Source organism: Platalea leucorodia (assembly GCF_965183815.1).
Source record: "Platalea leucorodia genome assembly, chromosome: 17".
Taxonomy (NCBI): Eukaryota; Metazoa; Chordata; class Aves; order Pelecaniformes; family Threskiornithidae; genus Platalea; species Platalea leucorodia.
Window position 1 is genome coordinate 2456669 of NC_138839.1, and position 27584 is coordinate 2484252.

Consider the following 27584-nt stretch of genomic DNA (forward strand, 5'->3'; position numbering starts at 1 on the left):
CATTAAATGAAGAGATAGGAGATTAAAAAAATGTTGTTTAACTTCAGTAAAGAGACAAAGTTAGTAGGATAACTAAATTTCCAAATATAATAATACAGGGCAATAGTAATAACATTTCAAAAGCCCTCAAAGCTATAAGAAAATGTAATGTTTATGATGAGTAAATTTAAACAGTTTTGTTGTAATAAAAAGAGTAATGTATATTTTGTCAGAACTCCTGTAGAAGGAAGGATCTGGAAAGACATCTATGATCTTTGAATCTGATAAACTGATCCAAAACCTGCACACACACCCACACACACACCCACACACACCCCCAGTGTAAGTAAAGATCTTTTTGGTCCAGCCTTCTGAGTCTAGAGGTAGCGGTCTTAGGTAAGAGATGATGGTCAATTGCTATCCAACACCACCTCTGATGCGAAAAGCCTTGCTCCCTTTTCTAGATTTATTCCTGACCAGAGGCTGTTTGTCCTGTGAATTCATGGTGTACTCGGCCACCTTCTCCCTGTCTCCAACTTCTTCCCAGGTCTGGGTGGAACACACTGAAAAGAGGGATCTTCTACACCAAGATCTGCAAATTCTCTTAAAGGTCTTGCAGATCCTTCATACTCTTGCCTTGTCCCTGTCTAACGCTGACAAGTATTAAATTTCATGAATAACCTTTTGCAGACTTTTTCTGAAGAAGGTTCTCAGCTACAATGAGGAATGCACGACTCCTATCACGCCTGTACGTTACGAAGTTAACTGCCATTTGCAGAGGCCTCTGTGCTGCACACCAGTAACACCGACACCGAGCTACCAAGGCCCTGTGTCATTCACGTCCGTTCTCCCCAGAACGGGCCAAGTAAAACGGGCAAATTGCACATCTCCCAGAAAATCCTTTCGCCACCATTCAATGTGAGATTTTTCTTAATCTTCCTGGTCATTCTTACGGACTGTATATAAATTATTGTCACTTTCAAGATAAAATTGTTCAAAATGGAAACAGTAGATTTTTCCCACTTAAAACTGAAGTTTATACAAACTGTATTGGCTCCCAAATTCTTAGTTTGATGTATTTTATAGGTCGGTTTCATAGGAAAAAAGGGAAGGCCTCTGTGTGTTTCAAAACAATATTAACAACAAAAGCCAACTTTACACAAATAACAAAATTGTGTACTCAAAACAGAAATAAGTTACTATGGTAACATTTTCTGTAATAATTAATAAGAGAACTCTACAAATTCAACTACATTAAATGTTGTTGGAGAGAAATGTCAAAATACCTAACTAATATACATTACAAGCCAGGCAGACACCAATATAATTCGTGCTCTGCATTTGAAAACAGAAGTCCATAAATAATTCAGCCATTTAAGTTCTCTAACTTGGTGGATTACACCCAGGACTGAAAAATTCCCAGACAGATGCTTACTGCTGCAATACAAGAGTTAGCACAATATATTTACTTTTTGTCCTGAGGAACAGCATTTGTGTGCAATTAGAGGAGACTTATTTCTGATATCATAAGTCATAAATAAAAGTTGCAGTTGTAATTTAGATCTTAAGACTCAAATTTCTAGTTTAACCCTACAGAGTTGCAGAGGACATAAGACTGCAATAAGTAAAACTTGCAATTTAGGAATATAAGCATGCAAGTATGGGAAAGCTACTGATTAGATTTAGCAGGAAGGGAAACTCATGCCAGATTAACTACAACACATTTATAGAGAGTAAATAACTCACTTGAACTAGCCTTTAACCTGAAAGTCTCACCACCACAGCAGTGGAGAGAACAATCTGTCGTATAGTCAAATCTGTAGTATTACAGATACCAACATTCTAATTTTGGTATTTATCTTCAGTTAAAAAAAGCCAAAGCTACAATCTCCATAATCTAACTTAAAAAAAAAAAAAAAAAAACCAAACAGGTAAGCATAATGTAAGTGAAAAGTAGTTACCACTGACCAAAATGATTACTCACATTACCAACATGGGTAGGAAACCTGGTTTTAGGCCAGGACATCTCTCTACGCTTGGCACAAATTAAACAACAAAAAGGTGATCAATCACAGAAAACTCTTGCGTGCCAGGTTTAAGACAAGAGCCTGACGAGTACAGATGGAGATATGAGGAAATCGTGAAATTGTAACTGGGCAGTGAATCTCAATACATCAACATCCCATCAGCTATAAGGTCTTCGGAAGCATCGTGAAATGCAAGTTGTAAGGGAGACAAAACTAGCTCCTCCCAAACACGACTGGCAGCATGAAAGAAACAGCAAAATGAATATTTAAAAATTGATGTAGGGTGATAAGATTGTCACTACGAGTCAGTCGTAGCTATGCATTAACATTTCAACAGCAAGGCATTCAACTATGTTATACTCAGTAAAGCATAGCAGCACTCTTAAATAAACCATATAGTAAACTTGCAGCCTTTAACTTGAGAAAATAAGTGAAAAAAAAAAATGTTGGTACAGCTCAAGGAAAAAGCCTTACTGCTTCTTTACACAGCTAACAGTAGCCATGGCTTTCTAGTTCTTTTTTTAGCATATAATGGATAAATACCATAAAAACAGGCACTAGGATAAGAATAGACTTTGTGTACTGAAACAATAAAAAAAAAGTTTATCTTGGTACTTCCCTGAATGCTGTTAAGCCATATTATACACAGAGAGAGTAATATAAAACATTCTTAGCTGTGCCACACACAACTCAGATGACTAATGCTACAAAAAAAAAAAAATGTTTATATGTATTCACTTTACCATTATTTATTTTTCCATTTCACTCAAGCTTCACACAGAAAAAAGTTTTAGTCAGCATTAGACTCGTTTCCTTGTGTTTCAACTTGAAAAGATTTAGAAAAGCTTTTAAGATACATCTTTTCTACTCATCACCTGCATTTCAAAGAAAATTCTAATAATTAAATAAGCTTTCCAAATTTTTTTTCATTTTCTCCTGAATATATTTCCCAACACTCTTATTAGAAATTTAGCTTAAAATTTAGCTGACATTTTAGATCCTCCTGAACAGCATCGTCCTAATCATATTACAAAACAGCACAGGCAACCACCTAAGTCTTTCCATTAGGTTTGGGGTTTTTTTAAATAGATATTTAATATCGAAGCTTTCAGTCAAAAAAAGGTAAAAAAAAATTCAAATCAGCATAAACATTGACCAAGAAGTACCAAATGCAATTAAGAGTTTCTTACATGAATATACAAATTTAACAGTCTTCTCTCTAAAACAACTCTGCAAAACAGAAGAGAAACACTGCAGTACTTGACGCTTATGCTCTACCACAAACTCAAGCAAGCTGCATTATAGCACCAGCAGGTAGCCAACATAAAGAAAAATAACACTTGGGCTTAAGGGAGAACACAAACCAAGGGATGTCTGACAAAATTAAAGACAACCTTCACTATAGGAATAATTTTGTGAACACCAGGTATTTTAAAATACTGGCTCCTTACGTAGTGAATGTCTTCTCTGAAGAACGTTAACAAAGCAGCTCTGAACAGCAGGCTTCAAAGTAAAAATGTAATCGTGCAGTTTGCTCTCCTTCGCCGAGCCTCTTTCATGTTATTCCAGGCACTGCTGCCTGCCTGCTTCTACGCTTCCTGCAGGCTTCCTAGGACTATGAAAATACTATGTGCATATTTTTCCACTGTTCAACTAGGTATTAAAAAATGTAATGCTGATAAGGCAGTGTTCCTGACTTCATTGTTTTATTGCTCAAGTGTCAATAAATGTAACAATGTCATTTCTGTGATGGTTTTCTATGATGAAGACAGAAGTAGACACAACTACCAAGTAGCAGAAGCTTTTAAAAAGAAGCTACAATTTCAATAAAATTTTATGCCTGTAAAACCACTGAAATGCAAGTTATCTACTCCACCATGAACTAAAAACTTCCCTCACACCAGCAGTAATAAAGAAAACCTGAAAGTAATAATCAGAGAGTAATTTTAAACAACCACACTGCTTTCAAGCCACATCCTTAAAAAAAAGCACCTGATCCTACTGATGCCTGCTCATGTTACTGAACCCTGTTACCTACCTGAATAATCCTACTGATTTAAAAAATTGTATCATTCGTAAATCCAAGCTTTTTTGTTTTTTAAATGTTCTACAAGTACACTACAAATGCTTCATGTATCTGAAGCACCTCAGCTTCCACGGTTGTATCTAAACCGGTTTCAGGACACTTTACCCCGTCTGTTGGCTGTGTTCATCAACCACCAACCTTCCTGTCAAGGCAGAAAGGTTTCTAATCAACAAGAGAAATGAAGTTGCGGAATAGCATTCCAATATGCTGTCTTGGCCAGTCCACACTTCCTTTTTCAATGGAGCTCGAAATGTTTACTAACAGGACCACATGAAATGACCATCCAGAACAGTAAGGCACTGATTTCTGATACTGGCAATCTCTGCGGTCCTTCACGCTACAATTGCGGGCACACTGCGCAAATTTTATAGCAGCAGAACCCAGTGCGTGAATTCGCAGAATCTACAAACAGAAGCCAAAGAATAAGTGGTTCCACCAATGCTTTAATATGTTTTTTGAAATGTTTTCTAACATTCATCACATATGTTAAAAATGACACCCACAAGTTGTAACCTTTCTTAGAGTTTGGAAACAAGCCAGATTTTTGGTCATGAAATAAAGCTTGTTTCCATTACGTCATGTCACCTGGAGAAAGCAAAATATTTTTTACATTTATGGAATTGAATTTCACTGTTTTTAAGGAGGTTGTTACATAAACACACAATTAATAAACTAAAAGAATCTATTCCTTTTGAACACATAAAAACAGAAGTAATTTTTTTTACCAGATCCCAGTCTATGCTGCGGAAAAATGTATGAGACTTGATATCAGAAAATCCTGTCTGTGGCTGACAACCAAGCCTTTCTTTGGGATCCTGCGGAAGACACAGAAACTCGTATTATATACTCTAAGCCAGTTACAGTCCATGTTTGTCAAAAGCCCACATACATGACTCCAGCATTCCCTATTCCTACATAAACTGCTGCTAAGATACACATATTATGGCTATCAAGGGATTTTTGTTCTTTTTTTTTTTCATGAAGTTTGTTTCACATTTCATTTTTAAATAATATTTTACAACTTTGTAAAATAAAAAAAAAAATCTAGATTTACTTAGTCATGTATAATACATATCCTTCTTTTCTCCATTAAAAATTATAATGGTTCTACAGCTTTCAATCAGCTTAATTAAATGAGTAGTAAGTATTACAGAAAAGAGTTTATAAACAAGTCTATAGCTATTTTTCTCCACTAGGTGTAGGCTTTAAATCAAGTCTGTGCTGTGGAATTCCCTCAGTAAATTAGCAACTAAGAAGTAGGTTTTTTTAACATACAGGATACCAAGGTTTTATAGATATTCTTAATAGTAAGCAGATTAACTTCTTAACTGTATTGCTTTCAACAGGAAGCTCTGACTTCCAGATCTCAGATGCTAAAAATAAGAGAATGTTATTTACCTTGTTTAAAAATCCTTTTAACACATGGGAAGCCTTGACAGAAAGAAACCTTGGAATCCGGATTGGCTTCTCAAGAATAACTGTGACAGGTTTAAAAACAGCAATATTGTTTTTTGGTTTATGATGTTGACCATAATTTCAATACAAACACTATATTATTTAAATATGTTACCATTTGGAAAATGGGAAGAGAGAGTAATTATTTACAGTAATGCAAACAAAAGGAGGTACAGTAATTCAAGGCACTATTATATTGACATTTCAAGATTTCCTTAAAGAAATGTTAGCTTCATTATCTTTTTCTATTGTTTGTAGTATAGACAGCGAATAAAACTTTTTCAGTGTCCTCAGTATATGGAAAAGTGTGATTTTAAACAGTAATTGGTTTAATAACCACCTTGTCAAGACGACCCTGGCAGATTCTGTTACATAATTGCAGTAACTAGTTTAATGAATGGTTCTGCATATTAGGGAGTAGGCAACTTTGCAATTCCCCAAAGTGTTACAGAGTTTCTATTGTAATAAATATGGCAAGTATTACTGATTTTATTTAGAAAAATTCATACATCACTATTCCTGAAGGGTAAAACTATGAAAGAAAAAAAATAGTTATATTGATTTCATCAGAAGTAAAAAACAAAAAAATTAAAAGTTATCATCTGGAGCAAAACTAGGTTGATGTGTTTCTGTCAAGAAAGATCCTCCTATCCTCTCATGTAGCACTGAATTTTGAAATTCATTCTTGGCCTGTGGACTGCCTTCTAACAAAGATACTATTCCATACAATTGCTGTCTGTTATTTCTGAACTGTGGACATTTTTAAAAAAAAAAAAAAAAAAAAAAAAAAGTCTTGTCTGAAGAAGGTTTCCTAATACCAGACCATTTTATCTGAGTTCAACAAAATAAATTTCCTGGGATGAAGAACTGGAAATATTAGGGCCCTTTATCTACAGTAGGTCTACAGGCACCTATGGGATAACAATGGAAAAGGAAAACCTAACTGTCCTACTGGAACTGCTAATTTTCATTATTTCTCCCCCAAGAAAGAAAAAATCAAAATGACTATACCTTGGAAGAGGTAATCTTCAGTGTTCATGTCTGGATTGTCAGTAATAATATCAAACGGAGACCTTCCTGCCATCATTTCAAACATCAACACACCCAGAGCCCACCAGTCCACACTGAACCCTGTAAATATTCAGAGCAGATTTTCAGACAGGACTCCTTGAATTTAGGTGTTCTCTCTCATATAAATGAAGATTAATGGCCTGGTTCTACGAAGTACTGACATTCTTTGTTTTCACTGAAGCCACAGAGATCACGACTTACACTGTCACTGGATGAGACTTGAGAGAGTTGAGGGTTGAGAACTGGGATTACAAAGGTAATCTGTATAGGAGTTTGTAGGTGTCTGCCAGACAGCAAGCTTCAATGAAAATGCAGTGTATTTAAGCTGAAAATTTTCAGATTTTTTTTTTTTTTTTTTTTTTTTTAAGTTGAACATTATAGTATCTTATAACTAAATGACATATTCAATCATTGATCAGATCAGTTCACAAATAACAACACTGGTTAAAAAGACTATTATACTTTTGACTTCTGCATGAGTAATAACTTTTTGTTACAGCATTCTATGGGCTTGTCTGGAGGACAACAGTAGCTGGGATGTTAAGCTCTTCAAGGAGTGGGCTTGGTTTTGCTACAGTATCATTTAAGAGCTATTTTTCAGGAAAGTATGATTTAAAAGAAACTGAAATGAGTGATTGCAAGAGAAAAAACAAGTAACCTTATTTCAGAAAAAAATTAAACTGTAAAATAAGCATTCCATTTTCTCAACATATAATGGAATAAAAATGTGGAAATCTAAAAATAATTGTATTCAAACCAACCTAAAACTACAACTTTGCTTTGTGATTTATTATAACTACAAATTGTTTAGTCACAGCTTACCATATTCTTCTCCTCTGAGGATCTCTGGTGCAATATAATTTGGTGTCCCACAGAAAGTGCTTGTAGTGTCGCCAGGGCCCAAACCTTCCTACGTGCATAAATCATTTCATAAATTAAAAGCGGACCTCCTTTTTCCGGGAATTTCCCTTAATTAGACTTATAAAGCCAAGTTACTTAGGGAGTCTAAAGACCTTCCTTTCAAAAAAGGCAACGCTAGAGCGAAATAAATAGTGCTCAGAGCTGGCTTATGACTTTACAGCTTATCTTCAGCAAATCAATTGATTAAAACTGAGTCACAACACATTCATAACAACATTTTGCTTACTATTTACAGATACATTCAAAAAAATTTCAGATCAAAACCAATTTGGAAGTCCTTTTCAAATCAAAAAACTTCTATTTTTAGGAATGAAGGAATCAAACTTTTAGATTGCCAGTTGCAATTTTGGCTTCAGAAACTTATTCTCACCAAGGAACAGGCTGGACTCTAATCTCATTTCACATACTAGCCAGAAACAGTGTGGCAATAACAAGGAGACTGGAGGTCAAGTCAACAGCTCTAAGGGGACAGCGGACTTCTGGTCAGATTACAGCCACTTCACTCATGTCTGGCATTCCAACTTCACACACAAGTTTTAAATTTAGCATTTTCTATACTGTATTTTCTATTGACATTTGCTTGCTTTCCTCTGCATCACGTTAAGTACATGCTACACTTGACCAGGTGCTTTGAAAGCAACGCTCTCTAAATTGCTTCTCTGTGCCAAAGATTGCAGCCGAAGAACTGAGACACCAGCGAGCCCCTGTTGGTTAACAATCCGTACAGCCCAACCACAGAGAATGACGAATGCAATTCATATTCACAGGAGCACGGTTACTAAGAGACTGAAAAGACCCTTTTAAAAAAATACTTGTCTTAAAGATCAATTTTCTAACTTGGGTCACATAGGAAACCAAAATAAATAAGAGAAATGAACTTGGCCAATAGGCCAAACTTCTTGAAAGGAAAAAGTTACAAATGTGGTTCTATTCTTCAACAGCCAGTTTTCCGAATAAAGTTCCTATTCCACAACCAAATTCTGGGCTCAGTAATACTAGTCTTAACATAAGGATAACTTCTCTCAGTTTTCTCTTAATATCACTGGATGCAGTATTTGACTTAAAAGCATAACCGGAGAGGTACACTACTGAATGACAGAGTGACAAAAGAAAGGTAAGAAAAATCCTACCTTGCACATGCCATAATCTGTTAATTTGATATGACCCTCTGCATCTAAAAGAACATTGTCTAGTTTTAAATCTCTATAGATTATGCCTCTTTCATGTAGGAAGTTTAGAGCAATACAAATTTCAGCAGCATAAAACCTGAAATTAAAAAGGAGAAAATTCATATTAGCATTAAGACTGTACAAGAGTTAGTGCAATTAAAAAAACCTGTTCTTAAAACATAACTTTACAGTCAGCTTTTCTCTATCAATAGTATACCAAAAAGAAGCTATACTTATTCATAAGGACACTGATCTCATATATTGTAAAACCATTCCTTAAATTAAATATGGGAAGTTATTTTTTTCATTTTACTAATTAAGAAAATAGTTACTCTTTATCCTACAGATTTTTTTTCTGAAAATTCCAAGTATGACACAGAAGATCTGTATTTTCAGCTTATTAAGAGTTACAATGAGACTTTATGTAATGCAAAGCCATGTAAAATAGATTTTTGTCTTCTCCTACCAATACTGTATTAATTCAACATAAGATCAAAATAAGTAGAATAGTTACACCTTCTATCAACAGATCAAAGAAGCGTTACCTAAATATGAAGCAATAAACAAAAAGTAAATAGGAGTAACTATTACTACTTATCAAATGCTTGCTCTCTTTAAAAAAAACACACATTTCCTTCGAAAAAATAAAATTAACATTTCTTCCCAAGGTAGTACATTCTAAACTTAAGAATCAACCTTTCGTTCTTTCTTTGCTATTCATATTCTTTTATGGAATAAAGTTTGGAAAGCATTTCATACCACATTAAACAACTGCAATACAAAAACCCCACCATAACTGTGTTAGTAAAATACCTTGCATGTTCTTCAGGAAGTTTTCTTTGCCGTTGCATATGAAACATAAGATCTCCCCCATTTACATACTCTATGACAAGAAACAATCTGAAAGTATATAACACAATTAATGGATTCCAAGGAAACCCTCAAGAAAAACTATTCTTATCCTTCCAATTTGAGCCATTTTCACTTCCACTCTTGAATTAGAATTCTAGATTTCTTATAGTTACAGAAACTATTTAAGAGAAAAAAAAGAGAGTATTTATTTGATCTGTATTATGTAGGATCACATCCTTTATTTAAATGCCAGACCAAATGTAAAGGAGCGGCAGCTGCATACAACAGGCTACTGTTTGGCGTGAAACCTGCAGAACTATTTCAACAGCAGAGAAGACAACAGCATTTGCCTGAAATAATGAGGTACTCGCTCAGCGACAGATGTAAAAAAAACCCTAAGCATATAATGATATATAGACTTCTTTAAAAATTACTTCAAAATAGTAGCAAAATTATGGAAGTATGCTAGAAGATGACACATGGCAAAAATGAAAGTTTATCCAAAAAAGGTAAAATTGTCATTCATTTCAAAAAGACATAACAACAACAACATGGTTACATGACTATCTCTTATTCAAAGACGTTGATTCTTTGTACTTTTATGGGACAAAATTCCACAGTATAAAGTTTGCTCAGTGAGTGCACTGCTTTGAATAACAACATCTGATTGACTGAAAAAAAACAACCCTGCCTGAAACTGCTGTTTATTTAAAATAAAGGTTTTAAGATTAAAAAATACTTTAAAAGGTAGATCAATTTCAACTCAAACCTTTCTTAAATCTGACACAGATTTACCCTGATGTAATAATTAATTGTTACGCTGCTTGACTAAATATTCTTTTTTAATAGCCAAGCTGCAGCATCAAATCTGAAGAGCTTTGTAGATGAAACGTAGTTTATATACACCTAAGTCAACAAGGTTTCTGCATAGGCAAAAATCCAAAAATTCTGATTTGTATTTGTGATATAGTTTTTCCACTAAAGGGTCACCATCTTTTAAAAATTACTTCACCATTAACTATAATTAATGAGTATCTGGCATTATTACAGAGATCAATATGTTTTGTAGGATTTGTGATATTAAAGATAACTATGAAGCTTGCTGTTTGTGCTGGTTCAGTTCCTGAAAAGCTCAAACAGATCTATTGAAAGCAAAATGACATAAGACGCCCTTAGAGGAACGTAACCCAAATTTACTTTCAAAAAAACCGCAAGTTTTATCTGAATAGCATATGACACAATAATCTTTTTTCCAATTAAAGCTACACGATCGAGCATATTATTAATACACACATATGAAAGTATTTCTATTAAACCCTATGATCATCACCGAACTCTTCCTGATACACTGTTAAGAAACATACCATCATTCCTAGAAGAAGAAAAAAAAAAAAAAGTTCGGTTTTATTTGTATAGACTGAGACTAAAGAATTTGAGGACTGAGACACTCAGTTCACATATGTCCATTATTTATCAGAGACGAAAACTAAATTCGGTGAGCTAGCAGGACAGATGATGAAATCCCACCCTCCCTTGGCTTTGCCAAGACCTTTATCTGTTGAAAAATGTGAATTAAAAGGAAGTGTAACGGACCCACTTCTGATACCCTCTACATAGCATATCCACTAAATAGAAGATGTGGGCACAGAAAGGCTGCAGCGTCAAGGCTTATTAGTTCCTCTGTACAGCAAGTTCTTGAAACAGTCTTCTCAAAACAAACGAGAAAAAGTCAGTATGGGAAAGAAATATAGGAGGAATCAGCCATATAAAAAGACTTGTATTACAGTTTGCAGGAAAGGTTTCATCCTTGGGAAAATACGCTGCAGGCAATGCTGCCAAGGGCAGGGGGACCTACAGGACAGAAACACGCCGAGTCAGAGTTTCTTACAAAGGCTGCGGCTGTCCCGGGAGGCAGTATCTCTTTATACACCTAATTTTCCATGAGTTGAAAACTCCTTTCCATACATTCACACACTGGAAAACATTCCATTTGGAAAACACATGCTCCAGTCTCTCAGACCATTCTAATTGGTAACAAGACTTTTTTTTTTTTTTCCCCCTTTGAAAAGGATTCTTCATTTGAAACACTTGAAGTGTTAAAAACTTAAAAGGTGAACCAGGAAAAATTATTGGACACAACCCAGCTTGCAAGTCTTTCAGTGGCTCCCCACATGAATATAAACACTAAACTACAATTAAATGAACAATAAATAAAATAGATAACAATGCCATGAGTATTTTATTACAGCATTCCTGATATTTTCTGCTTCCGACTTTCCTATCCTATTTAGAAGCTTCCAAAGCTTTATCACCATTCAGAACCCGTGATGTAAAGCTGCTTGTGTCAAGTCATGTTCAAGCACGAAAGCGCGTGGGCACTGGCAGTCCTCGCTGCTTTTAGCAGGATTGACTCAAACACCAATGGTTTTGCAGGATGGGGGTTTCAGATCGTTGCCATCCTTGGAAGACACTTATCTGGCAATTCTGGGCAAGCCCAAGGCATGTGTTTTATTACGATAATAAAACAAGCATCACTAGTATCTGAAAATGTGAACAGCTACGCTTAGCATCAATTAGCACCTTTAAGTACACACTTCTTTTACCTTAAAAATTTATTTAAAATTTTATTTAAGAGAAAGAACATGTTCCTTTGGAACTCCCCCCCCACCCCCATTAGTACACTTATACACAAACTGTTCTCATATTACAGCTTGTTTTCTTTGGGCCAGTTAACACAATCTGATGTTGACGAATTTATTGATTTGAAATCAGTTTCGTGCTTTTCTTTCTTCCTGTAATGAGGTCATAATTGTGATTTTATAACATTACAGCCATAACCAAATTGTGAATTCATGACATTATGGCTATATCCATGGCAAATGGCTGAAGTTATAAAGAAAAAAACCTATAGTTTCACTGCAAGGAGAAGCTAGGCTGGAAAAACAGGACTCCTGAAGATACAACAGGAATACAGAAAGCTTTGACTACGTTCAGCATATTTTTTTCTTCTTCTATTTCTGCTCCTCAGCTATGTCAGCGTAACGACCAAAGCGGCATGCAAAGGATCTTTCTATTGCTGGCTTCAGCCTTTTTCTTGTTCCCAATATTTACAAGAAACCTCATTCTCAGTACTTCACCCTGCCTGACCACTTGAATTTTTATATTAGATGTTCAACACTGCGTAGTATTTGGTGAGAAGGTGCTTATGAATGTTGATTTAACTTAAAGGGCCTTTCACAACTGTTTGTTAGTTGTCTAAAGACTTTTTTTTTTTGTCTGCAAGAAAAATTTCTTTTGTCACCTTTGGAGATTATTCTTTCTCCCTGCTCCAAAATACTCCCTGTACCTTCAGAACGCTCTTCATACAGCTTCTTTACTTCCTTTATCTTAGCTATGTTTTCCCTGCTAGGAAAATGCTATTTCCTACGACTATAACCATTAAGTGGTTGAAAGTTTGAGGACTGAAGAAATGGTACAGTGCATGCCTTTGTATTTTAAAAATCGATAATACCCATTGTAATGAACAAGTGATTATTCTTAAGGATAAATGAGTAGATAATCCATGAAAACTTCCTAGAACTGTTTGTACGCTGCACTGCATGCCATTCAAATAAGCCAGATACAATAACTTTTATGTTCTGACTATGATACATACAGCACTAGGCATTATAAAAGTGGAACAGTAAACAGGTGCCTGTGAGAACAAAAAAACCCCAACCACGAAATCCCCACACATCCAAATTCCCCAGTGACATACATAAGCATGGGCATAACAGTTCCCCTTGATTTTCTTCATATTCCAATTGCAAAATAAGAAGCAAATAATCCACTTCGGATTGTGCACACAAGGACAAAAAACTAGTATTTCAAAGTAGCTAAGAGTTTATTAAGCACTTTTTCAAATGAAATCACATACTTCATCAATACGTGCTAAGGACTCATAAGCCTCATATAGGTAAAAAATACTTCATACACATGTAGGTTTTTAAGTTATTATTAAAAACTATCATTACTGAGCAGCCCAACTCTTACACTATTTTGAAGAACAGTGAACTACAGTTTGGCCCTCTGAGAACTGATTCTCCTCAGCAGAATCAGGTATTATAAACTACCTCTTACAAAGCTCTGTTATACCCTGGTACCATCCTCCCGTTCCTGAAGGCACACGGCCTGTGCTCAGGCAGACAGCGCACGGCTCCTCCTCGTTCTCATTCGTCTTCCCCCGTCAGATCTGGACCTGGAAAACACTGCCTTTTCCTCCACACCACACTGGCTAAGCTACCCCGCTAGAACTGGCTTTGCTGTAGGAGTGAACCCCTGGCGATACTAATGCTTCCTTCCCAAAATTACTATGTGATGGCAGTGGTTATGTTTGCTTTATGAGAAGCAGTTAGTACAATGATTAAGATTTTCAAAACAAAATAATTTCAGATCTTTCTTACCGACTTGTTGTTTGAAAGCATGAATGTAAACCAACTAGGAATGGGTTACTGGATGCCTGTTCAAACACATGTTTCTCTGTCTGTACCCAATCAATATCCTGAAATAGAGTAATCGAACAATCAGATCTCCTGCTGGATAACCACTGTGGGTATTCCCAGAAAAGAAATTGCAAACATCTATGCTCCCTTACATATACCGTCATTGTTACATATGTTCTTCAGAAAGACAAAACCCCCTAAAATCTGGAGGAAGTTATAAAACATTTTAATTAATTACATTTTCAGAAGTTTCTTAACCATTTAGAAAGGTCTGCACAAAATTTAAGCCATTTAAAAATATCACACATCTGCAATATTTGATAGACTGCTCATATTGCTTCATAGAAATAAATTCCATTATCTTAGATAAATGATCCTAAGGCTGACAAAGCAACTCATGGCAGTAACACAAGCAATGTGAATCTCCACTTTTTAAAAGGTTCAAATAAACTGAATTTCATTTTCTCATCTGAAACTCAAAATGAATTCAATGAAACTACAAAAACCTGATCAGTTTGTCCAAACAAAATAATTCTTAGAAGTATCACAAACTACCTTTAATACTTCAACAGAGAGAAGACCTGAATACCCAGTACGATACCATATAATAAAAACCTATCAAAATTTGAATACTAGCATTAGTATTGCAAAATTCAGATCAGTAATAACAAAGCATTTAATCATTTTTCATATAACCACACAAAATTTAAACCTTACAGACAACTGGTTTTTGCAGTAGATATTCACCCTTCAGGCAATACACTGACCACGTTCCGCCCTGCGAACGCTCAGTACCCTGCCAACAAACTGGAAATAATTGTTCTAAAAATTGTCCATTTCCAACAGATACTTCCAGCTTTCCAACCGATCCAGAGACAGGCCTTCCTGCCAAGGCTAGTCAGCGAAACCAAAGTCCCAAAGGAAATGAAGAAACGTCCGCCTCAAACTAAGTAAATCCGTTAGGTTGAGTGTTCGGACACTCCTGAAGATGGAACACCTTGGAAGGGTAAATCTGGGTCCAAATATGAGCCAGAAATCCAGTTTTGAATAAAACAATAAACATGTCCACTTCCTTTTGTTTTTACTGAATGAACTTCCCTTTAAGAGTCTTTAACCCCTTCGCTATTGCACTTGGGCACTAGGACGTTAGCATTATACTAGTGCACTACTCTTAACAAGATTAAGCTTAGAAAAATTTAATAGCAGAAGCCCAGGTATTTAATTTGCTTCAATCTCACTTAGAAAAGAATCTTTACTTCTCTCCAATATCAACCATTACCTGGAAAGCACTAGCTGACTTAAACCTACTGATACTTGCTACATAATTAATTTTCTTTCTCCATGAAACACTTACTAGGTGAAGCTTCCATTATTTGCAGTATCTCCTGCATTCACAGAGTTCAGTGAATTTCCTATCAATTCCCAGAATTTCATTATACAGCCTATCTTACAGAAAAGAAAAACCAATTAGCTCAATCTTCTATGTAGTTATCTATGAGAGCCACTATTCAAGACAGACTTTCCTCATCTGCCTCCGATTCTCAGGAACAGCTGCAAAACTCATTAAATAATACTTCTCTTTACTTTCAACCTTCTTGGAAAAACACATGCTAAAAAGGAAACAGTAAATAAACCACACAACAGTCTAATCTTCAGTCCTAAAAAGACATCAAATAAATGAGCAAGCCAAAGTATTTTACAAGAACTTCACAACTTTACTCTCTTAACCCTAGCCTCTGGAGTAATGACAAAAATGGCAGCCAGAGAAACTGATTGAAACTACCAGCACGAGCAGTACTTAAAACAATGTGTTTTCGTTTTTTCCCCCAACATTCTACTTCCAAGAAATCCAGTCTTCCTAACAGCATAAAATTAGTATAACATCATCAGCTTAAAAATTGCATTCTGTTTGAAAAATTCACTGTCTATTTTAAGAACAGCTATACGTGAAATTCCCTATGAGGTGAGACTGATTGTCCATCTCTTTTTTATTTTATTGGAGTTTGGGATTCCACCCACAAGCATGACACAGTACTTCTTTACTCGTCAAATACGTAATGGTGTCATACTTTACGTACCCCGTCACGCACACTGCCACTCCTGCAGGAGCACTTCGCACCGCCGCGTTCCAGTGAAGCTGGTAGCCTGACGACACTTGTTATCGGTCTGTCAGGGCTCTCGGCTGTTTTATCAGGGCTGGGGTCTGACCACATGCATCCCAGTTACCCCACTCCCTGTTCCATTACTTAACACAGCAGGTTCCAGTCTAATGGCACTGTAGACGGTTCAAATCTGCCTTCCTTGCTTGCTGTGATTGGTTCATCACATTTAAGAAAAAAATAGAATGGATATAAAACTATACCTTTCCAGAGGTGTGAATGTTATAGGAAAAAAATGAAGGGTTGGGGTTTTTTTCTATTTTTCTTTTTTTCCCCCCAAACCTGTGCATTTCAGATCCTGTATTAAAAAATTTCAACACGATTTTGAAAATAATTGAGAAATGGCAGCTCTGATTTCAGTGGCAGACAATTCTCTTACATGGCAGTTAAACCATAGTGACCTGAAATGGTAGTAGCATAATTTTTTTAAACCCATGGAAAAAAAATACTCCAGAGTACTGTGTCACTTGCACATAAGCTCTATAATCGTGACTGCAGGAACACAGTTTCTGCTCCTATTTTGAAATACAGACAATACTTTGCACCTACATTCATTTGCCTTGGAAAACATTTTTGTCTTCTTTCAAAACTAAGCACCCCAATTCCATCCTATTTATCTCATCACTTATAGATTAGCACATCCAGGTTGGAATATTTTTCACGTGCATTCTATTAAGACTATTAATAATTGTTAATTGTTATTAAAATAAGGGACGTTTCTCTCAGATTCAATCTTGGTGCTTCATGCAGACAGTTGATGACAAATGAGTTCAAAAGTCAGTAAAACTTCTATTACAGAAATCTTGTCTAAAACCTTAGCTGCTTTCCTAGTTGAATGATTTTGCTAAGTTTTTTTAACTAAGTTTTTACAGTATGTAACAGAATGCAATTAACACAGACTTTTACCTCATCATCATGGACCAATTCTTTTTTCACTACTTTCATAGCATAAATTTGATCATTCTTTTTTAACCGAACTAAAAGAACTTTGGCATAACTTCCACGTCCGATAACTCTGATTAAATCAAAGTCCTGTAGTCCAAGCCCCTGAGAAATCTTAATTCCATCCATTCCATCAATGACTGGTTTGATATCCTGTATAAAAAGAAACAGATGCTAGAAACAGAAGACATTTTCATAACAAGTAACTATTAAAGCAAAAAGGTCTTTAACCACTGGACAGAATTTGCTGAGTTTGCTTGCCATTGTCACTGGCACACAGATCTGAATGGCTGATTATAACATGTGTTTAAAAATGTTTGGCTGGTATTGGTTTTGCTCTTACTGAAAGTTACTGTGTTCTTCAAGACAGTACTTTGTTTAATGAATCATTTAAATATTCCCTACTGGAAAACAAAAGGCAATGTCTTGAGAAATGAGGTTTTATTCAAATTCTTGAACCACAGGCCATATAGAATTACCCTTAGCACTAACTGAAAAGCATCTTTCATATCTGACAGATATTGTAGATATCTCAATATATAATATATTGAAATATATTTCAATATCTGACAGATATTGTAGTACAAATTAATAAAGGCTATCCAAAAAGAGGACGGATAAGGAAACAATGATTTGCTAATGAATATACCTGTCTTGGTTTCAGTTTAGGCAACAGCTGTCTGTATCAAGTTCACTACAGTTTTAATGAAAAAGATTTCTAATAGGTGCCTAGGAACATACAGGAGCAGACACCAATTTCTCAAATGTGAGAATCTGCAGGAAATATTCCACTATGAAGAATGTTATTTTAAAATTCATTATTTAAAAAGATAAAATTTATCTGGACTGTTTGCTGAAATTAGATGTGAACATGTGAGACTGAAGATCAAGCAGTTGAACTAGACAAGTGCAGCATGTACTTCTGACCCTTCATGTTTTACCAATATATACAATGCTTTGACATACTTTGTGGCCTATTTTTATCTGACCTCATGCTACTGTACTTGTAGACAGATCAGCATTCTGCTGAACTATGGACAGTATTTATATAAAGAATCTTGATCTAGGATTGACTGCTATTAGAAGAGATTGCTCTGAGCTTAAAGATTCTAGCCAACAAAGCTCCCAGAATGCCGCTTCCTCTCTCTAGGATACCTTAATTATTTTAGTGAAGCTCAAAAGCAAGGTGGGAAAATCAGAGCAGCATAATTCAGGACAGCTGAGCAAACAGCACCTACCAAAATTTAAACACAAACAGTATCTACCTGAGCACTAACCACAGCAGAAGTCAGCAACTCTAGATAGCAATTAAAATTCTCTACCATGTTTTAAATTTATACCCTTCCATCTCTGAATTTGAGATCAAATCTAAAGACATGTGACTGAAAATAAGGCAGTCACTTACCCAAGAGCAGGAACTACTCAAGTGTGACATAATGGCAGTGACAAGTATTGTAGTGGAGATGGAGGAAAAAAGGCGCAGGCTTGTTAGAAGTGGGATATAAAACTAACGGCTAGTGTTCTGCAGAGTGTATCCTATTTATTAAATAGGCCAGAAGCATTTTTAAAAGAAATGTCTTGAAGCCCTTTAGAATTAAAGCATATTAGGATTTTTCAAACTGCTTTAAGGAAATAACGTTCTTGGTATGCAGAGATTGTGTCAGACCATCTACAAAAGAGCTGAAAAATGGAGTTTAAGTGTATGTTATTCTACTTGTATTTCCATAGGAGCTGTCTATAAATTATCAGGTATTATTTATATGAAACATCTCAGAGAGTTGGATAGTTAATGTATTATCAGACTGAACAAACTTTCATAATGATAGCCTGTAGAAATAGCCTGAGGGTGAAAAAGGGTGTACATCCATTAGAGAGCAGACCAATGTCAAAGCCACCATTTGTTGCAAGGACCAATAAAGTCAAACCCTCCGCTAAATCACTGTTGTTCCAACATGAATGGAGGGGAGAAAAAAACAAAACAAAACAGAAAAAAAGTCTCTCAACATCATGATTGGGATAACAAGAGCTATATACAGAAGAAATCTGAAAAATCCAGCAAAAATGCTTAAAAAAAAATATAAATTTTCAGAAAGAAAACCCAGACTTCTTTTTTTAAAAGGTAGCAGAAAAAAAGAGGAGAAATAATTAGCTATTTTACAAAAAGCTGTATGATTAAGAGTGTGTAAATGTGAATTTAAAAAGTATTTTTAAAACATACCTCAGAGTCATCTTTAATGTTGTCATGTTTCCGGTTTGAAGGAATGTAGGGAACTGGAAAAGAAATCAAACAAGCAGTGTGGTTACTAAGGCTTTCAATAGAAATAATTTTAAAAATTGATAAATGGAAAGATGATTTAGTAGCTTAGGGTCAGCGGTTTGCTTTAAATACTATGGGACAGTTGATCAAATTTTTCCACTTTGTTCTTGTAATCCTGACAGCAGATCCCAAGGGCACTGCAGAAACAACCAACTGAGAGACACTAAGGAATTCATCAATGAATTTTTGAGCTCATAATAATATCTGACAAAGGCCAGAGTAATTTTGGAGAATGGGTATGATAAACGGGCCCTTAAAACAAGACAGGTTAAACCACCAAAAATATTAACCTAGAAAGAGTACTCCAAATCACACACAATTAAGAAATACTTAAGAGTCCGAGGGTGCACACATATTAGCATCATAGTTTGGATCTGAAGTGCAGGTTTTTTGTTTGTTTCAAAAAGCAAATCTTTGCTTAACTTCAAATTCTGGAGTGGTTTCAGAGCATAGGAATTTAGGATGAAACGGAACCAGACGACACACTTCAAAAGTACATTTACTATAATTGAGCCCCTAATGAGCATTTAGTCCATGGGACTAAGCTAGACCTCGTCCAAAGTAAACTTTAAAAAAAACACCAAACAGGTAGAGTGGAAACGGGGCCTCCAAGTGGGGAAACACACGAATTCCAACTTAACAAGAAAAGTACTCACTTCCATCAGTTTCTTCTGAAGGGAGGTCAACTTCATCATTTTTATCATCTAACTGAGGTTCCTGGGAAGGCATGACCGAATCCTTGCAAAATACGTAAGTTATATAGGAAAAAAAAACATCGGTTTACAGAGTCTCTTAAGTGAGTATGTCTTGTCATGTAACTACAACACAATGAGAACCTTACATTTCTATCTGCCTGGATTAAAACTGCATTTTGTAGAAAGTATTTCCAAATGTTAACGTTTTGTTATCCATTATAAAACCAGCCTACCAAAAGCCTAAATGCTTTGTCAACCGTTCTCTGCAACTACCACAGATGGTTAGTTGTCTTTTAAACATAAGATTAGTGTATTTTCTTGCAAAGTTCAAACTTTAATTCTATTTAAGACTTCTGTTTCACATGGAACTGCAACAAAGTGAACGCTTCAGCATGATGTTACACACTCAGTTTAGAGCAGTGGCATATTCCTTTCCTGTTTAGAAAACACGAATTGTTACTCATTGTGCAAGGATATTGCCTAAATTGGTAGAGATCACAATACCGAACAGTTTCATAGGACATTTGGACCCTGGTCTCATTCACAACTCAATGAGATATGTAGGACTATTCCAGCAGGTATAGCAACACGCATAAATAAATTGGCAAAGAATCTAGTAATGTCAAGGCAAGTCCTATGCAATACCAATAAAGAAAAATACTGGTTTAAGTTCTGAGTTAGAGACAACATGATCCAACAACCAGTGAGATACCGGTTATAGTCTGTGATAAGCATGGGGAGGGGCTAAAATTCAGGGATACAGGTGAATGTTTAAAGTCTAGGAAAGACACTAGAGTTGCTGCTGGAATATATGAGGGGAATGGAGAGGATGAGAACAGCACCGGAGAAACTGAGATGGCAAGAACATGACAGCACCAAGTCTTTTTGCAAGCAGTAGTGCAAAAACCACACTAGTGCCTTAGTTCTCAAAACCCTCCCATAGGCTAAGAGGAACAAACGCTAAGATTGTCAATGAGAACTCTCTATCTACGTGTAAAATACACCAGGTTGACTGGGGAATTCAGACTCAAGCTTGCTCATACTTAAGTCATATCACAAGTTTTCTTTCCTCACTTTGTTTCTACTGTTCACAATCCAAAGGCTTGTCCTCCATAGATATTTCAGAAACTGAAAACCAAATACCACCAAGTATTATAAATCTACAACCATGCACAGCATTTAGTTACTTCGGGTGCACATGTAGAAACTCAACACAGGACACAACGAAACACCTTAGCTTTAGACAGAAGGCAAACTTACCATATGCCTTTTGCAGGTCAGTGGAACAAGTATATGACAACGTTTATGGACCAACAATTTGCAGTTGATACACTTGTAGCCTTGCCTTCCGAGACCCCATATCCTTTCACTGCACTGGCCACAATACGCTCTCTAAAAGGCAGAATGCAGATTATCAATTCAACTATCAACTCCTTTCTGTAAGTGGGTAGTTATTTAGCAGCAAGAATCCACCCTACAAGAACCCATCCTAGTCACCTCCTAAGAGATGTTCAATAATAATGCTTTTAGAATATCCAGGGTTTCCCTAATAACTGAAGGTTATACTTCATACTTAGAATGCAGCTAAATGCAGTCCTTTTTAAATGAATTTTAAAAAAAACAAATATCATTACAGCCCAACATTAGCAAATCATTCCTAGAGAATAAGTCTGTTTTGAATTTCAGGTTCTGACAGAGGTTACCCAAATAAACTGACAGGAATTTGTACTACACAACTAAGCATAAAAAGCACCCAAACTGACTGCTTCAGAGAACACCGGCACAAAATGTTACAGAAGACAAGTTAGAATATGAAGAATGTTCTATATCTGCACCTATATACTTTAACAGTGGTAGAACATTAGCAGGAACTTCGCATAATTAAAACTCATCTATCAAGTCTGATGTAAAACCTCTGTATGTTGCACTATTTAATATCAAAAACATATGGCCTTTTTTATACATGCAACAAAATGGCATCTGAATAAATTAAATCAAAATGAGGACAAATTAAGAAGCCAGACATTCTACTGCTGACTGTAACAGGGCAGGTCTGTAAATAATTTTTCCAGTCTGCGTGTGCTGTGGTCATTTTATCCACTTTATCCCAAGTGCCAAGTAGCAATCGGAGATTCTCGCATGCCAAGAAGTCACCCAGTCTCAGTTACCCCTCCAGACAGTGCACAGGTTGCCAGCAGAAGACTTGCTCATTATTCCCTATCTGCAAATGTTCTCCAGTAATTACTGTAGCAGGCTAGGGCACGGCCTGTCATTCTGCAAGCTGCACATGAAGTCCCGCACTCACCCCCCGTTTCAGGCTCCGACAGAACTCTGCAACTGTCCCAAAGCCACAGAACAGTGCAAGTCTGTTCCTCCCAGCAAACTGCAAGTTAGAGTGCGGTTATTCAGATCCTCAGACTAATGAATCACACACGGTGTCCTGCCCAAAAGCACTAAGCTATAAATCCTTACTAGTAGTATTAGAAAAAAAAATTTAAAAAATTAAAAAAGAAATAATGATCAAAGAACGGATCATTTTTAAAAAATATTTTCTGTATTGACCTTCTCACATTTTGATAGTTGTAGAAAACAAAACTGAACTACATCCCGTTCATCTGTACAGCCAGTCCTCCTTGATCAGGAGAAACCCAGACTGCACTGCCCAGGGGAAAAAAAAACAACTGCAAAAAACCAAACCATACTCCCTAATAAGAGAAGCAGCCTTGGACATCTATAGCCGCTTCTTTCAAAATTCCTGGTCCATCAGACTTCCTTCAATATTCTTGTCTAGGTTTGGTAGCAGTAATATTAAGACTAAGTAAAATGTCTTAGACCCTGGAAACAACATACAAGAAAATAATCTCGTTTACTTCAGTCAGATGCAGGGAAGCAAGGGAGGAAAAAAACAAGGATGCAGGGACAGCTACCAAATTCCTTCAGTAATCCCTCTCATACCTCTCCAAAATGCATACAAACACAGCAATAACAGAGAGTTAACCTTTACATCATGTTCAACAAGATTAAAGTTTAGATTCTTGCATGTGTTCATGTACCTGAATTATCTGAAAAGGTTTTAAAAGGTTATTTTGAAAAAGGAATGAATGCATAAGGTAATACTCCAGTCTTAAAAATTCAGTCAACATTCAAATTTGGTATCTAATTCAGTAATACATATATGACCATAATTTATTATTAATTTATACATTTTAATGTCACATTTTACAGTTCATGTCAACTTTGTTACTACCTTCAGTCAGATATGGTTTGTGTTCTGGCTTTATATGATTTCATTTGTATACAGACAGTTATAACAGAGCAGTCTTGTTTAGGATTGTTGACAAATGGGCATGCTAATGAGGTTTCAAAATCTTTATGTATATATTCCCTATTTGCCTCATTTAAATTAAAACATCATTATCTATAACACTATGGATTATTAATGTGGCAGGTACGCATTTACAATGTTTCAAAGAAATATGTTTTAACTGTAGCAAATAAGCACAAAAAAGTATACATTTCATATTATAAATTAAAAAAATTGAGCTGGTACACCACATTATACAAATGCATGTTATAATTCAGATGTATGACTTATTTTTCACATATCTAGTGATAAGATACTGAGTTTTAAGGGGCTTTCCTTCTTTCAATGCAGTTTTGGGGTGGGGAGCATTAGGGAAAAAACCTGCTAATTAAAAAAAAAAAAGTTACTGCTGAATCAAAGAGTTAACTTACCTCACTGTACTCAGTTTTGTATGGAATTCCCAAAAGTGTATACTACATTTGTATATATGCTGCAATACTTAGGCATAATGGGATAAGTGAAGGAGGTGTCTCAGCCTTAAAGCTACATTCACTTGCTTATGTGGATTAAGTCAGATTCTTAACGCAGTTGTGTTTTAGCTCAATAAACCTGGTATTTTTTCTTAATTAGCTTATGTAATACCTGAGATTCAAAACAGTTAAGCTAACAACAAGAGCTCTAATATTTAAGAATGATACAAAGTCCCGAAGGTAAAAGATTATGCTAATAAGCCATCAAGATCACATGGAGTGGAGAGGAGAAAAACTGCTCTAAGCATGCATCAGTTTAAATAGTCACAAAACCAGGCTTTCAGAGACTTTAAAAATAATTAATTTCCATCAATCATATATTATTAACTCCACCCCAGATTCAAAGACTTTCAAGTTTTTCTGATTGTTATGACCTGAATAAGACTGCATAGACTAAGAAGTCACATGAATAAGCATCTTGCTTTTCCTTTCTTTTTCAACACTCAAATACAGAAAAAGCACAGGCTGAGAAAACAATTACCACAGAACATTACCAAACCCCAACGTTTCATGCAACAGTACTTACTCTGTTAAAACGTTTGGCTTGAAACAAATGCCCATTCACTCGGTACAGCTTCCTCCATCTTCTGGCTCCACGTCGGTAGATTGATTCTGAGAAAGAAATTAAAAAGGTGTAAAGAAGCAGCATGGTAGCACAGCAATACCAGACACACTATGTTAAGCAAGTTGTGACTTAAAACAATCTTGCTTTTCCAAATATCAACGCACAGCGAAAATCCCTGCTGATTTTTTTTTTTTTTTTAAAGGCAGCCGTAAGTGGCAGCTTCTGCAGGATGTGCTTTCACCACTGCCTCTCCCTTTTCTCTACCCCTGTCTCTTTTTCCTCACATGATCATAATCTCGTTACAGTTTCTTGCCTGCTTGCTGTTCGAGCTCAGGTGAGAGGGACAGATAACTGTTAAAGAAACAGCTTCCTCTGGGAGAATAACAATGCTGATCTCACCACGTCACCTTCGTATGGAAACACGTAAAGGCTGTTTGGTGCTAATAATGCTTTAGATACGCAATGTTAAAAGACGTTACAAGCCTTGGGAGTTACGTTATTTGACCTCATTTTTATCTTGCCGATAAACATTACCAAAATATTTCTTCTGTTAGGGAAACACTTCAAGTGCAGGTCTGCAATTTTTTCTAATATGTTCTAAACATTACAGGCAGTCATTTAATCTGTTTAAGCCAGACTTTCCAAGAGGCCATACATGACCGTATGTAGCATCTACTCCAAGCTACTTTTGTTGTCACTTTTCACGTACAGATGTGCAATTTCTGCATGACAAAAAACCGCACACAGCTGTAACGGTGACAGAGCAGAGCCAGCCCCTGCCACATAACCAGGACCCCGAGCTTCCCGCAGCAGGCAACACAAGCGGGCGCTGGGCGGAGTGGGGAGTGCAGGGGGAAAGAAGAAGGGGTGGGTTAAGCAAAAATGCAGCAGTGATGTTAAAACTGACAACATACTCCGCCTAAAAAATAATTTTTAAAAAGTCAGATTTTGCAAGATTTTAATTGCTGAATAATTAGTTCTAATTACACCTATTAAGAGATTCAAATTTAGGAGTTCTCAAAGTTTACTGTAATACTTAAAGTTAACAAGTATATTTCAGACAGTGAGACAAGTCTGACACATCCCCTTAAACACTTCCAGGAATAGTATTTTACAGTGGTTTTATGGGTATTATAATATCCTTTTACTTGAAAAAAAAATGTGAAAGACTAGAATAATTGTTTCAATATCATTATTTTAAAGCTATCTTCAGTTAACATGATGAGTAAGATTTTCCAATACAAAGTTTTAACTGTATGCCTTTTTAAAAACAAATTATTTATACTAGTTGTAATACAACTTAACACAGTTAGCAGCTTGTACAAAATATATTTCACGTATTTTGAACAGAAAAATTAGTAATTACGGCAGTTTCACAGGGAATGGAGAACTAACCAGCACAGGAAGTATAAATAACGCCATCGGAGAAGACAGCAGTAAAATACATGCTTTTATGATACCTTATGGATGACTACATATATGCTACGTTTGGTACCTAGGCACACTGGTTCTGCCAACCAAAACCACTCAGGTTCATAATAAGCAATTGTACTTGGTCAATATAAAGCCATCCTTGCTTCTCCCCTGGCGCCTTAACAGGGTCTATCATATTGCTTTATTTTACTCTTTCAGAAAAATTGCAACTTCTAAGAATCTCCACGAGGAAGCTGAACAGGGGAGAGGGGTTGTGTTGGGGTTTAGTTTGTTTTTAAACCAAATCCAATATTATATTAGCCATTAAAGCTGTCCTTTAATCAGTCTAATACAAACGAACCAATCTATAACAACCAATCTTGTATGTAGAAAAGTATGTAATGTTAATTAAAATGCCCCAGACAATGCAGCAAAGAACATTTAATATAAAAAACTGATAGACTTGATTGATAAACATCGCTACATTCTGACAAGGTATTAAACTGTAAATTTATAATGCAAAACCATCTTAAGTTTTCATCTGTAATGTTTCTGTCTTCCAAGTTTTAAACAGTTAACTTTTAAATATCCATACCTTCCAAAGGTGAAGTCTTTTTTTTTAATAAAAAACCCAAACATTTTCACTGTCAAAAGACAATGCAAGTAGTAAATAGTTTCTTTATTGAAAAATTATTTTAACTTAATATTGAGCAAGCCAAAATCAGACTACTGACATACCATGCACGAACACTGATTATAATACTGGGCCCGATTTTAGATACTCTATTTTTGTCCTTCAGAAGCAAGACACATAAAAGTATTGAAGTTTCTGTGACTCCACCAATCTACAGTGCCAAATCCACAAACATTCATCTGTTACTCTATTTGCATGTGCAAATGTTTACTTTGCATGCATTTGAAACAGACATTGCACTATTAAATGAATTGTTAACAATTTGGAAAAAACCCAGCTTCTCAAAGAAGCTGAAAGACTGCGTGCCATGGAAGTGGCAAAGATGCAGTTACTAGAATAGAGGTGTATCACTCAATATATTTATTTGACTCAAATAGCTCTTCAAAACCTGTCAGATATAAACTTCAAAGCAAACAAAAACCCCCTGCTTTTCCTGAGTGCAAAGAAATTTTAAATGAGAACCTAGCAAAACTATTGCAAAGTTTTTGCCTAAAAATATGCTCAAACACAAACACCAATGAAAAACTGTTCCACCATTTGCAGGATGACTTTTCACCACAGAAAAAACCAACTTCACAAGGATTTTTTCCAAAATAGCTAATTGATTCATTAGACAAAGCACCATATGGAGGCAACCTAATACATCTGTGTTCTGAACATTAGCTTATCGCTGACATGAGGAATATTAAGTGAATGATAAGTTAACGAGCAGCTTGTGCTGATGAAGTCTGTAAATAAAGGAGCAAGTCACTTCCCTAATTAATGATAAATATTAAATCAAAGTCAGGGGTTTATATCATATACTTGTGAGGAAACAGTCTAACAAAAACTGAACTTAATATAGCATAGCTTTAGAAAGCAGGAATCCCTACAGTTCACCGCTACGACTGCCACCGATTCAGTGTAGGGTCTACAGTAAACCAA

The 27584-nt window shown here is 35.8% G+C and overlaps 1 protein-coding gene across 3 annotated transcripts in view; it reads right to left on the reverse strand.

Moving 5' to 3' along the window:
• The window catches only part of PRKCZ (protein kinase C zeta), a 69911-nt gene that overhangs the window by 11501 nt on the left and 30826 nt on the right, over positions 1 to 27584 (reverse strand). For all 3 annotated transcript variants that reach the window (XM_082328733.1, XM_082328732.1, XM_082328734.1), the window contains 12 exons: positions 24515 to 24600; positions 21415 to 21546; positions 20116 to 20197; positions 19361 to 19413; positions 17107 to 17295; positions 14003 to 14100; positions 9522 to 9608; positions 8670 to 8805; positions 7441 to 7528; positions 6559 to 6678; positions 5491 to 5570; positions 4818 to 4907 (listed from right to left, as the gene is read on the reverse strand). In XM_082328733.1, coding sequence (XP_082184859.1) covers positions 4818 to 4907; positions 5491 to 5570; positions 6559 to 6678; positions 7441 to 7528; positions 8670 to 8805; positions 9522 to 9608; positions 14003 to 14100; positions 17107 to 17295; positions 19361 to 19413; positions 20116 to 20197; positions 21415 to 21546; positions 24515 to 24600 — 1241 coding nt within the window. The remainder of the gene's footprint in view (positions 1 to 4817; positions 4908 to 5490; positions 5571 to 6558; positions 6679 to 7440; positions 7529 to 8669; positions 8806 to 9521; positions 9609 to 14002; positions 14101 to 17106; positions 17296 to 19360; positions 19414 to 20115; positions 20198 to 21414; positions 21547 to 24514; positions 24601 to 27584) is intronic.